The sequence below is a fragment of the Lithobates pipiens genome, unplaced genomic scaffold, assembly GCF_037356315.1.
Source record: "Lithobates pipiens isolate NorthernLeopardFrog02 unplaced genomic scaffold, aLitPip1_a1.2 Scaffold_8, whole genome shotgun sequence".
NCBI lineage: Eukaryota > Metazoa > Chordata > Amphibia > Anura > Ranidae > Lithobates > Lithobates pipiens.
The window spans coordinates 615,510,715-615,525,486 of record NW_027507903.1 but is presented as its reverse complement, the minus strand read 5'-3'; the positions used below and the strand labels follow the sequence as shown (position 1 = coordinate 615,525,486).

The 14,772-nt window shown below is 41.1% G+C and overlaps 1 protein-coding gene across 4 annotated transcripts in view; it reads left to right on the top strand.

Annotated features, from left to right (window-relative positions):
* The window catches only part of CHD3 (chromodomain helicase DNA binding protein 3), a 166,707-nt gene that overhangs the window by 30,928 nt on the left and 121,007 nt on the right, over positions 1–14,772 (top strand). For all 4 annotated transcript variants that reach the window (XM_077470667.1, XM_077470665.1, XM_077470666.1 and 1 more), the window contains exon 2: positions 9,389–9,516. In XM_077470667.1, the coding sequence (XP_077326793.1) occupies positions 9,389–9,516 (128 nt within the window). The remainder of the gene's footprint in view (positions 1–9,388; positions 9,517–14,772) is intronic.

The window sequence follows — 14,772 nt, the reverse complement described above, 5'->3', positions numbered from 1 at the left end:
GTGTTATATGGCGATAAATATGGTATCTCCTAAAGGTGCCAGTTTAGGAGATATTTACAGTACCTATAGGTAAGCGACATATAGAGTGACTGTGATAAGGTGGCAATCAATCTGGTGCTAACTAACACTGGCTGGGAGGTATACCAACGGACACTGACCTCACTAGTGACACTAATAAAGTGATCAGTAATAATACTGCACACTGTTCTAATGACACTGGCTGGGTGACAGAAGTGATCAGGAGGGCAATCAAGGGATTAAAGGGGTTGTTAAATCAGGTTTTTTTTTTTACCTTAAAGTGGTTGTAAACCCTTACAAACCACTTTGACCTACAGGTAAGCCTAGATTAAGGCTTACCTGTAGGTCCAAGCAATATCTCCTAAACCTTTACGGTTTAGGAGATATTTGCCTGAAGACAGGCACCGCTGTCTACGGCGCATGTGCCGTAGACAACGACACTCAGGCGCACTGAACGCGGCATTTCCAACAATGGATCTGCCGCGCATGTCGGCTCCCGTGCGCATGCGTGGGAGTGACGTCATCGCGGCTCCGCCGAATGACAGCGGCGGAGCTGCGAGACGCCACCAGCAAGATGGATGCGGCGGACTACAAGGGACAGCGGTGACTTCGCTGGCTCCTGTGTCAGGTAAGTGACACATAATGGGCTACTATGCGATGCATAGTAATCCATTATGCTTTACCTTTGCAGGGAATGAAAGAGGAAGTAAATTCATCAGGGTTTACTTCCTCTTTAATGCATGCTATGCATGAAGATAAAAAGCCTTCTGTGTGCAGCAGCCCCTCTGCCACTTACTTACCTGAGGTTCCTCTCGCTCCAGCGATGTCCATGAGTGTTTCAGCTGTCCGGGACTCTCCCACCTGATTGGCTGAGACACAGCAGTGGTGCCTTTGACTGCTGCTGCTGTCAATCAAAGTCAGCTAGCCAATTAGGAGAGAGAGAGAGAGAGAGAGAAAGAGAGAGAGAGAGGGGCGCTGGGCCTGGTCAGGGCTCCGTGTCTGATTGGAAAGAAATAAGAAATAACGCATTCTGTATGAAGACCAACTAATCGAGCGACCAACTAAAATGATTATGAAAATAGTTGACAACTATTTCCATACATGATTATAATCGATCATGCTGATTAGTAGCTTTAGCCCTAGTTTGAAGGACAATAGATCAGGAGAAACTGCAGAAACCTAATACCTACAGTCTTGAGGACAGAAAGGGTAGAACTTGACTGGAACCTTTAACCACCTCCCGACCGGCACACGCCGATGTGTGTCGGCAGAATGGCACGGACAGGCAAATGGGCGTACGGGTACGTCCCTTTAAATTTTCCGCCGTGCCATCGCGTGCGTGGCGCCGGCTGGGACCTCCGTGAGTCCGATCGTTGCGGGGATACCCGGGATCACCTCACGAAGAGGAAGAACGGGGAGATGCTAAAGTAAACAAGCATCTCCCTGTTCTGCCTAGCAACACTATCACTGATCTCTGCTCCCTGTGATTGCAGCAGAGATCAGTCATGTATAAAACACAGCCACGCCCCCCCCCCCCCCCCACAGTTAGTAACGCGCCATCAGGACACACTTAACCCCTACACTGCCACCTAGTGGTTAACCTCTTCACTGCCAGTGTCATTTACACAGAAATCAGTGCATTTGTATAGCACTGATTGCTGTATAAATGACAATGGTTCCAAAAATTTGTCAAAAATGCCCGATGTGTCCGCAATAATAATGCCGCAGTCACGATAAAAATCGCTGATCGCCGCCATTACTAATAAAAAAAATAAAAATAAATTAAAAATGCCAAAATACTATGCCCTATTTTGTAGATGCTATAACTTTTGCGCAAACCAATCAATAATCGCTTATTGCGATTTTTATTTTACCACAAATATGTAGAAGAATACATATCGGCCTAAAGTGGGGGAAAAACTTTTTATTTTTTTTGTTTATAGCGCAAAAAATTAAAATCGTAGGGGTGATCAAAAACCACCAAAAGAAAGCTCTATTTGTGGGGGGAAAAAAAAGGCGTCAATTTTGTTTGGGAGCCAGCCAAATGGTCCGGTCTGAAAGTGGTTAAATACACGAAAGCTGTGAATAAGGTCTCGCTTACATGGGTTGAACGCACAACTGCGAGCTAACCGGCCCCAAGCAATGGCAAGTAGCTGTGGTGTGCCTCAAACCCACGCTCATGTATGGTGTGGAATGAGGACTTAACGACCACACTGCAGACAGATGTCAACTGTGGTGAAGCCATGACCACACACACACACACACACACACACACACACACACACACACACACACACACGGCGGATTGGGGCCTTAACCACTACACTACAGATTTAATGACAAAGAATCTTGGCAGCAGTAGAATGAAGCAATGCATGAATTAGATGACCACAAAGAGAAAGATCAAGAGCCCTGATCAGATTATGATGAGCTTTTGGTGCCTAAACAGCGAAACAAAATGCACAAAAACTCTATCTCTTTAAATCCTTTGGAACTCTTCACACCAATGCACTGTGATGCATTTTTAAAACCACTCGCCAACCGCCTCACTGTAAATATACATCATTACTTTGACGTTATATAACGGGTTATGGTAGCTACAGTGAGGGGAAAAAGTATTTGATCCCCTGCTGATTTTGTAGGTTCACTGGCAAAGAAATGATCAGTCTATAATTTTAATGGTAGGTCTATTTTAACAGTAATGCCCCGTACACATGATCGGACATTGATCGCACATTCCGACAACAAGATCCATTCGATTTCTTTTAAAGATGGATGTTGGCTCGAATGGGGTCTTGCATACACATGGTCACACAAAATTGTCGGAATTTCCGATCTTCAAGAGACGTACAACACGTATAAAAGGGGAGTCAGTACCACGTGCGCCACACTTTGGGCTCCTTCTGCTGATCTCGTGTTTATCGCGTGTTAGTAGAAGTTTGGTTAGAGACGGTTCGCGCTTTTCAGACTTGTGCTTCAGATTGTTACTGCGCGGTGACATACAACACGTATGACAAGCCGAGAAAAATGTTCAACGCCCAGTGCTGCTATTCTGCTTGATTCCGAGTATGTGTCGGAATTGTGTACACACAATTGGAATTTCCGACAACAGTTTTTGTTGTTGGAAAATTTGAAAACCAGATCTCAAATTTTGTGCAATGGAAATCCTGATGGAAAATGTCTGATGGAGCCTACACACGGTCGAAATTTCCGACAACAAGCTCCCATCGAAGATTTTCCGTTGAAAAATCCAACTGTGTCTGTCTATGGGGCATTAGAGACAAAAGAACAACAAAAATATCCAGAAAAACGCATTTCAAAAAAGTTATAAATTGACTTGCATTTTAATGATGAAATGAGTATTTGATCCCCTATTAATCCGCAAGATTTCTGGATCCCAGGTGTCTTCTATACCGGTAACAAGCTGAGATTAGGAGCACTCCCTTAAAAGGGAGTGCTCCTAATCTCAGCCTTTTACCTGTATAGAAGACACCTGTCCACAGAAGCAAATAATCAATCAAATTCCAATCTCTGCACCATGGCCGAGACCAAAGAGCTGTCTTAGGGACAAGATTGTAGACCTACACAAGGCTGGAATGGGCTACGAGACCATCGCCAAGCAGTTTGGTGAGAGGGTGACAACAGTTGGTGCGATTATTCGCAAATGGAAGAAACATAAAATAACTGTCAATCTCCCTCGGTCTGGGGCTCCATGTGAGATCTCACTTCATGGAGTTTCAATGATCATGAGAGCGGTGAGGAATCAGCCCAGAACAACACAGGAGAATCTTGTCAATGATCTCAAGGCAGCTGGGACCATAGTCACCAAGAAAACAATTGGTAACATTGTGAAGGACTGAAATCCTGCAGCGCCCACAAGGCCCCCCTGCTCAAGAAAGCACAAGTACAGGCCCATCTGAAGTTTGCTAATGAACATCTGAATGATTCAGAGGAGAACTGGGTGAAAGTGTTGTGGTCAGAAGAGGCCAAAATTGAGCTCTTTGGCATCAACTCGACTCGTCGTGTTTGGAGGAGGAGGAGGAATGCTGCCTATGACCCCAAGAACAGCATCCCCGCCGTCAAACATGGAGGTGGAAATATTATGCTTTGGGGTGTTTTTCTGCTAATGGGACAGAACAACTTCACCGCATCAAAGGGACGATGGAAGGGGCCATGTACCATCAAATCTTGGGTGAGAGCCTCCTTCCCTCAACCAGGGCATTGAAAATGGGTCGTGGATGGGTATTCCAGCATGACAATGACCCAAAACACACGGCCAAGGCAACAAAGGAGTGACTCAAAAAGAAGCACATTAAGGTCCTGGAGTGGCCTAGCCAGTCTTCAGATCTTCAGACCTTAATCCCATAGAAAATATGTGGAGGGAGCTGAAGGTTCGAGATACCAAACATCAGCCTCGAAACCCTAATGACTTGGAGAGGATCTGCAAAGAGGAGTGGGGTAAAATCCCTCCTGAGATGTGTGCAAACCTGGTGGCCAACTACAAGAAACATCTGACCTCTGTGATTGCCAACAAGGATTTTTCCACCAAATACTAAGTCATGTTTTGCGAAGGGGTCAAATACTTATTTCACTCATTAAAATGCAAATCAATTTATAACTTTTTTTTAAATATGTTTTTCTTGATATTTTTGTTGTTTTTCTGTCTCTAACTATTAATAAACTGACCATTAAAATTCTTTTTAATTATAGACTAGATTATAGACTGATCATTTCTGTCAGTGGGCAAACGTACAAAATCAGCAGGGGATCAAATAACTTTTTTCCCTCACTGATGCTGCCATAACCCCGATATCTTTATTTACAGCAGACGACCTGCTTTCATATAAAGGGGGTCCCAGCGGCGGATGCGCCGCAAGGTCACTTTTATGGGCGGTGGGAGAGGTGCCTGCTGCTCCCGCCGCTTCCTGGACGTCTCTGAGCTTACCAGAGTCATCGGTAATCCCGAAGCTGATCCGATCCATCGGATGAAGAAGAATGTAGCAGCGCTGCTACATTCTTCTGCATTTTATTCAGTGTGTATCTCACTTTTAGCAGCTGCTTATTTTTTATTTTATTTTTTAAGGTTTTTGTAGTAGTGCAGTATTTTTCCCACTGATCCATTGGATGCTTGGGCAGAAAGCCGAGTGAGGGCAAGATAGCCCTTACTCAACTCTATGCCCTTGGAGGACCGGAACGACGTCTGACATCACTTCCGCCTCTCAGGCTTAAAGGAATTTTTTTTTTCTTTTTAGAGTCCACATTTTTTTGCTTTTAAAGGTAAATGAGAAATCCTGAAGTATTTTTGACCCCAGATCTCTCAATAAAGATGACCTGTCATGCTTATTTCTATTACAAGGGATGTTTACATTCCTTGTAATAGCAATAAAAGTGACCAAAAAAAACAAATTAAAGGGACAGTGTAAAAATAAAAAGTAAAATCAATAAGAAAAAAAAAATTAACGCTCCCCGTCCCTCCGAGCTTGCGTGCAGAAGTGAACACGACCGCGTAAGTCGCGCCCGCATAAACGGTGTTCAAACTACACATGTGAGGTATCGCCACGATCACTGGAGCGAGAGCAATAATTCTAGGACTAGACCTCCTCTGTAACTCCAAACAGGTAAACATTTTTAAAACGTCGCCTAAGGAGATTTTTAAGTACCGTAGTTTGTCGCCATTGCACAATTTTAAAGCGTGACATGTTGGGTATCTATTTACTCTGCGTAACATCATATTTCACATTATACAATTTTTTTTATTTTTTTTACTTTACTGTTTTTTTTATTTTTTTTATTTATTAACATGTATTTTTTCCCAAAAAATTGCATTTGAAAGACCGCTGCGCAAATACCGGGTGGCATAAAATATTTTAATATATATATATATATATATATATATATGTGTATGTATGTGTATATATATATGTATATGTATATGTATGTGTGTGTGTGTATATATATATATATATATACATACATACATACATACATACATACATACATACATACATACATACATACATACATACACACATTTTATATATATATATATATATATATATATATATATATATATATATATATATATATATATATATATATATATAAAATGTTTGCGGGATCTAAGTTTCTAAGTAATTCTCTAGCAAAAAATACAGATTTTCAAAGTTGCGTGTATCGCCACTCGATGATTGCTGCGATCTTACCTGGAAGTGGTTTTGACAGGTATCCGCTCCACCCACCCACCACAAGGTGGCAGATGTGGCAGGGGAGGGGAGGAAACAAACAAGCGGAGCTTCCCCTTTTGGGTGGAGCTCCACTTTAAAGTGCTGCTGCCAGGAGTGCACCACTTTCTCCTATGTGTCAAAATATTCAAAAACGATACAGATTCAGCACCACACCTGTATATAAGTACACAAATAAATGAATCACGTTAATCTGCAAGTCCACCCAGTGTATATACTCAATATTTAATCCCACCATTCCACAAAAGCATAAATAAACAGTCCAAAATAACAGAAATAACAAAATTTCAATAATACGTATACAGTATCTCACAAAAGTGAGTACACCCCTTGCATTTTTGTAAATATTTTATTCTATCTTTTCATGTGACAACACTGAAGAAATGACACTTTGCTACAATGTAAAGTAGTGAGTGTACAGCTTGTATATCAGTGTAAATTTGCTGTTCCCTCAAAATAACTCAACACATAGTCATTAATGTATAAACCACTGGCAACAAAAGTGAGTACACCCCCTAAGTGAAAATGCCCAAATTGGGCCCAATTAGCCATTTTCCCTCCCCGGTGTCACGTGACTCGTTAGTGGCCGAAAAGTGACCGCTAGTGGCCGAAAATCGCCGCTTAAACAGCGCTAAAGCCCTGCTAAAACTAGTGGCGCTTTAGTGCTAAGGCTTGGGCAGCCCCACTGTGAACGTAGCCTTATTAAAACATATATGCAATAAATGCATGAAACATATATATAGTAATATAATAAACGCATGATTTGAAGTGCACTCAAGGCCGGTGCGCAATAGACAAATAGCGTATGTATAAACCTGCGTTGAAGGCTGCAGCTTTTGGATGGATAGCTGAAAACTGTCATAAAATTAAAGGAATACTGCGCTGTGAGCCTGCAACCTAGCAGCCAGCACAGCTTGTAGACAAAAAGCAAAAAACTGTGAATAAATAAGTGCAGCGCTAAGGTTGCAAAAAGCAAATTTGCATAAATAAATGATATAAAAGTGACTTAAACATACTGTATTTATTGGCGTATAACAATCACTTTTTCACCCTGAAAATCGGGTGCAAATAGCATGTGCGTGTTATACGCCGATACTGCAATTCGGGCTGCCTAGGAGGGGACAGGGAGGGTGGGGGGGGGACGAGCGCCATCAGATTACATACAGTGAGAATCTCCTGTTTACTCTCCAATAGGAAGTCCCGTCTCCTGGGCCGGGATTGGACCAGTGTTCTGTCTGTCATAGAACTTTGTATTAAAGAGGCTGCCGAGTAAACAGGAGATTTGCGCTGTATGTAATCTGATGACGCTCGTCCCGCCCCATCCCTGTCCCCTCTGAGGCAAGGCTGCAGATGGGCATTGATCTGGCTGCATTCATGGCATTGGTGAGGCTGCATATGGGCATTGATCAAGCTGCATTGATGGGCAATTGTGAGGCTGTAGATGGACATTGATCGGGCTGCATTCATGGGCAATTGTGAAGCTGCAGATGGGCATTGTTCAAGCTGCATTGATGGGCAATTGTGAGGCTGCAGATGGCATTGATCAGGCTGCAGAAGGGCAATGGTGAGGCTGCATTGATGGCACTGACCCTTATTTTGCTTCAAAGTTCTTCATTTAAATTTTTTTTTACCTGAAACTTCCCTCCTTAAATGAAGGTGCGTGTCATACGTCTGTGCATGTTATATGCCGATTAAATACAGTACAAATATATCAAATAAACAGAGATTCGTACATGGTGAAATGTGAAATCGCTGGGAAAAAATGCAGGTATGGTGAAGAATGTGCTAGTATGGTGACTATACCATCTCTCACCTTATTTATAGTATAGTCACCATACTAGCACATTCTTCACCATACCTGCATTTTTTCCCAGCGATTTCACATTTCACCATGTACGAATCTCTGTTTATTTGATATATTTATGTTTAAGTCACATTTCTATCATCTATTTATGTAAATTTGCTTTTTGCAACCTTAGCGCTGCACTTATTTATTCATGGCTGAAAACTGTCCCCTAATAGCTTTTCCCTCTGAAGAAGACACATTCATGACGTAACGCGTAAAGGGGTGGGGGTGGGGAGCAGAGCCGGCGACGTAGGATTTTCATCTATGTGTCACAAGCCTCGGAAGGTATACCACACCGTACAGAGAGGGGGGTCTGTGATCTTAAGGGGACTGTCTCCAACTATCCATCCACAAGCTGCAGCCTATAGCGGTGGTGCCACCTGCCGGGTTTATAGATGTGATACGAATGCAGCCACCACATCTAAGAATTGGGAAGATGCAATATAATAAATGTTTTCTTTTGGGTTTAACCCTTTTCGCTGCCAGGCCCTGCACTCCTAGAGGCGATTCAGTTTGCATTGTGCGCTATACAAGTATTTCATTCATTCATTCATTCATTCATTCACTCCACTTTTAAACTCAGATGATCAAGCCGTTTTTGCTAATTTTTCCATAGTTTATTTTTCTATTTTTTCCTGGGTGGACATATTTCAATGCCTTCAAAGCCCCTGCAGCACCTGAAGCTGGCGGGAGAAGTAGAGGAGGGAAGCCGGAGGTTGCAGGGTAGCTGCAGGGAATCTGGTTTGCACGGTGGAGGGGTGTGTTTGGGGGTAAATTAGTGCTGGGTGGGGGGGGTGATTGCAGGGGAAAAAGAAAGAAGCGGGTTAAGGTGGCATTTTAGAACAAGAGGAGCGGCGGGAGGTAGAGAGGCTGGAGACAGGGAAGCGGCAGCTTGTGTGTGGGGGGGGGGGGGTGATGTCACACGTGAGGTGAAAAGCTCTGAGGTTAGTTAGGTTACCCTCGCACACGGAAGCACTTGGGTGCTCAGTACATGCACAAACTGAGCAACCAAATCATTGGTGCGGTCTACTTTAATCATAAAGTGGCCATGATGAAGCCCGTTTTTTTGGGAACGAAACGCGTTAATGTGTTTTGTGCAGCGGGCGGATCTGTCTGTGCTTCGGTTTGCTTTAATAACCTTACATTGGCTTTTATGGTGAACAATATTTTCCCCTTTCTTTTGGAGGACTAGTGTGTCGGCTGCTTATATATGTAGTAGTTGAGGCCTGAGAAGTTATACCAGTTGAACTCACCCATTCTTGTTTTCTTTCTGCATGAACAGAAGACGAGGACCTCAGTCCACCTCCTTCTCCCGAAATAATTACAAAGAAGAAGAGAGGACCTAAGAAGAAGGACAAGGACAAGCAGAAGCCGCCCAAAGCTCCGAGAACTTACAAGCGCAAAAAGCCCGTAAGGAGACTCTTTCATTTATTGTTCCTTCCTCCTGAAAATAAGATCCCCATTCACACCTCAGCGTTTTGTAGCTTGAAGCTCCAATCTCCAAAACATTGGAAGAGAGAAAAAAAAAACCTCAATGATTCTCTATGGAGAAGGTTCACCTCTCCACCACAAGTCACCTGAGGGCAAACGCCTGAAGCTCAAAAAAGTTCTGGAGCTTTCTTTGTAGCTCGAATCGGGCAGATTGGTGCGTTTTTTTAAAGTGTTTTTTGTTACATAAAAATGCGTGGAAACACTTGATATCAGTTAAAATAGAAGAAAAAGAGAGAAAGAGAATTAGTTGGGACTTTAAATGAGGTATACAGGGGCCGTTCAAGTCCCCTCCTCCATCCCGGTTCAATATATAAAAATAGGAGAACGTAGCTAGCGGGACTTTTCCATGAAGCACACAGAAGCAATGAAACAAATTGGATTAAAAGTAGTTTTTAATAATTCGAATTGTTTATGAAATATTCGTATCAATTGGTTCCATACATTTTACTAATATTTTTATATTTTTACACATATACAATTCATAAAAATTATTGCACATTATTTCCATTTTTCTATTTTTATGACTTCTCTGTGATATCTGTACAGTCATTAATTCCATTATACTAAATCATGTTTCAATTACTGTCTGTATCTCATAATATATGTACCAACTCCTTGTTGGAATGTATAATCAATGTGTAATAATTTTTATGAATTGTATATGTGTAAAAATATAAAAATATTAATATATAGTAAAATGTATGGAACCAATTGATACGAATATTTCATAAACAATTCGATGTATTAAAAACTACTTTTAATCGAATTTGTTTCATTGCTCCCGTGTGCTTCATGGAAAAGTCCCACTTGATATCAGTGTTTTAGTGCGTTTTGTTCAGGGTGGGTATACATCAATGATTTTTTTTTAAACAAATAAAAAAAATCTGTTTTTTTTTTTTTTATTTAAATCAGATTTTTTTTTAATTTAAATCGATTTTAATTTTTATCACATTTATTTCAATAAAACGCTTTCTAAAGATAGTTTTCTATTTAAGATACATTAATAATTTAGTTTATTCAGAATGAAATGGAGTTTAGTTATGTAGCATGAGCCTGTATATTCTGCAATAGTTACATTTTTGGTAAACTCATTCAATGATTTCAAGCTTTGCAAGTTGAGATAACATGCGCTGCATTGTTGCATTCACACAGTTTTACAGTACCCATGAGATAAACCAAAGTTCAGGAATATTCCTTTATCCCATTGTTTTGCAAATCTATGTACACTACAAACTGTATGATTGAATCGGTTCTGATATCGCTGTTTTACTGACCTGGCAGCTTATTATTCTAAATAGGAAACCTTCATTTTGGTTGCAAATATTAACCACGTAAGGACCGGGGCCTCTTTCTGAAATTTGTTGTTTACAAGTTAAAAACAGTTTTGCTAGAAAATTACTTATATGCATAAATGCACAGAGACGTTTTAAAAAAACTGGCTGCAAAGCTAGCTCCGACGCCTGGAAAAATCGGAGTTAAAAAACACGTTTTTTACCGCGTTTTGCATTGGCGTTTTTGCACGTTTGCGCGTTAGATAAATAAACGTTCAAAAAAGCGGCTGTAAAAACGTCCGTGTGCATGAGGCCTAACCCCCAAATGTTATAAATTTTTTTCCCTAACACCCTAGAGAATAAAATGGCGGTCATTGAAATACTTTCTGTCACACCGCAGCGGTGTTACAAGCGCACTTTTTTTGGGAAAAAATAAATAAGACAACAGTAAAGTTAGCCCAATTTTTAAAATATTGTGAAAGATAATGTTACGCCGAGTAAATTGATACCCAACATGTCACGCTTCAAAATTGCGCACGCTCGTGGTATGGCGACAAACTTTTACCCTTAAAAATCTCCATAGGCGACATTAAAAAAATTGTACCGGTTGCATGTTTTGAGTTATAGAGGAGGTCTAGGGCCAGAATTATTGCTCTCACTCTATTGATCGTAGCGATACCTCACATGTGTGGTTTGATCACCGTTTTCATATACAGGCGCTACTCACATATGCGTTTCTTTCTGCACGCGAGCTCAGCGGGACAGGGTGCGTTTACATTTTTTTAAAAAATTTTTCTTATTTATTTTACCCTTTATTTTTACACTGTTCTTTAAAAAAAAAAGTGTCACTTTTATTCCTATTACAAAGAATGTAAACATCCCTTGTAATAGAAAAAAAGCGTGACAGGACCTCTTATATATGAGATCAAAAATACCTCAGTTCTCATATTTACACTAAAATGCAAAAAAATAAAAAAATGTTGTCATTTAAAAAGAAAAAAAAAGGCCCTCTAAGAGCTATGGGCGGAAGTGACGTTTTGACGTTGCGCTATATATATATATATATATATATATATATATATATATATATAGTGCCTTGCGAAAGTATTCGGCCCCCTTGAACTTTTCAACCTTTTGCCACATTTCAGGCTTCAAACATAAAGATATAACATTTTTATTTTTTGTGAAGAATCACCAACAAGTGGGACACAATTGTGAAGTGGAACGAAATCTATTGGATTTTTGATTTTTTCGCTTGGGGTATGTCTCTATCAGTTTTGCACATCGAGAGACTGAAATTCTTGCCCATTCTTCCTTGCAAAACAGCTGGAGCTCAGTGAGGTTGGATGGAGAGCGTTTGTGAACAGCAGTTTTCAGCTCTTTCCACAGATTCTCGATTGGATTCAGGTCTGGACTTCGACTTGGCCATTCTAACACCTGGATACGTTTCTTTGTGAACCATTCCTTTGTAGATTTTGCTGTATGTTTGGGATCATTGTCTTGTTGGAAGATAAATCTCCGTCCCAGTTTTTTGCAGACTCCAACAGGTTTTTATCCAGAATGGTCCTGTATTTGGCTGCATCCATCTTCCCCTCAATTTTAACCATCTTCCCTGTCCCTGCTGAAGAAAAGCAGGCCCAAACCATGATGCTGCCACCACCATGTGTGACAGTGGGGATGGTGTGTTGAGGGTGATGAGCTGTGTTGCTTTTACGCCAAACATATCGTTTTGCATTGTGGGCAAAAAGTTGGATTTTGTTTTCATCTGACCAGAGCACCTTCTTCCACATGTTTGGTGTGTCTCCCAGGTGGCTTGTGGCAAACTTTAGACGAGACTTTTTATGGATATCTGTGAGAAATGGCTTTCTTCTTGCCACTCTTCCATAAAGGCCAGATTTGTGCAGTGTACGACTGATTGTTGTCCTATGGACAGACTCTCCCACCTCAGCTGTAGTTCTCTGCAGTTCATCCAGAGTGATCATGGGCCTCTTGTCTTCTCCTTGTCTGAGCTGAAAGTTTAGAGGGACGGCCAGGTCTTGGTAGATTTGCAGTGGTCTGATACTCCTTCCATTTCAAAATGATCGCTTGCACAGTGCTCCTTGGGATGTTTAAAGCTTGGGAAATCTTTTTGTATCCAAATCCGGCTTTAAACTTCTCCACAACAGTATTACGGACCTGCCTGGTGTGTTCCTTGGTCTTCATGATGCTCTCTGTGCTTTCAACAGAACCCTGAGAATATCACAGAGCAGGTGCATTTATACAGAGACTTGATTACACACAGGTGGATTCTATTTATCACCATCAGTCATTTAGGACAACATTGGATCATTCAGAGATCCTCGCTGAACTTCTGGAGTGAGTTTGCTGCACTGAAAGTAAAGGGGCCGAATAATTTTGCACGCACCACTTTTCAGTTTTTTATTTGCTAAAAAAGTTTAAAATATCCAATAGATTTCGTTCCACTTCACAATTGTGTCCCACTTGTTGGTGATTCTTCACAAAAAATTAAAATTTTATATCTTTATGTTTGAAGCCTGAAATGTGGCAAAAGGTTGAAAAGTTCAAGGGGGCCGAATACTTTCGCAAGGCACTGTATATATATATATATATATATATATATATATATATATATATATATAGATATATCAGGGGTTGACAAATTTGCTTGGAATCTAGGAGTCAGCTTAAAAAGTTAGGAGCCAGGTCCGTGATAGCGATCCGGACCTGTCCCTGGCCTGACATGGAGACGAGTGAGGGGAAGATAGCAGCGCCCTGTCCTGCCCGCATATAAAATCGGTGTTCGAACCACACATAGGAGGTAGCGCCATGATCAGTAGAGCGAGAGCAATAATTCTAGCCCCAGACCTCCTCTGTAACTCAAAACGTGCAACCTGTAGAATTTTTTTAAACGTCGCCTATGGAGATTTTAAAGGGTAAAAGTTTGTCGCCATTCCATGAGCGGGTGCAATTTTGAAGCGTGACATGTTGGGTATCAATTTACTCGGCGTAACATTATCTTTCACAATATAAAAAATAATTGGGCTAACTTTACTGTTGTCTTATTTTTTTATTAACTAAATTATTTTTCCCAACAAAAGTGCGCTTGTAAGTCCGCTGCACAAATACGGTGTGACAGACAGTATTGCAACAACCACCATTTTATTCTCTAGGGTGTTAAAATAAAAAATATATATAATGTTTAGGGGGTTCTAAATAAAGGGAAGAAGAGGCAGGTAATATAAAACAGGCAGAGGAAGCTTCATTAGCATTGCTGGTTTGTCATACCAACGGCGACCACAAGAGGGCGCCAGATTCCATAAGGAATCATAGGACCGCAGAAGGCCTCAAAGCCGCGGCCTAAATTTTCGGCCGCCGGCGGAACGGCCCGACGCGATCACGCTGGGGGGGGGGGGGGTCCACAGAGACAGGATACCCCCAGCTGTGCTGCCCCAGGCGCGAGGTCGCTATTTCTAGTCGCAAATGCGACCTGGCGCCCGGGTTTTGTCGAGCCCTGTTATATATATGGATTTGTGTGTGTGTGTGTGTGTGTGTGTGTATATGTATGTGTGTATATATATATATATATATATATATATATATATATATATATATATATATATATATGCCAGGAACAGAACCTTGGGGGACAATATATATATATATATATATATATATATATATATATATATATATATATATATATATATATATATATATAGATTTGTGTGTGTGTGTGTATATATATATAATGTCACCCAAGGTTCTGTTCCTAGTCCTCTTTTATTTTCAGTCTACACCTCTTCCCTGGGTCGGCTGATAGCCTCTCAAGTCTTTCAATATCATTTCTACGCTGACGACACACAAATCTCTCTCTTCACCCCTCAACTCACTCCATCAGTCTCCT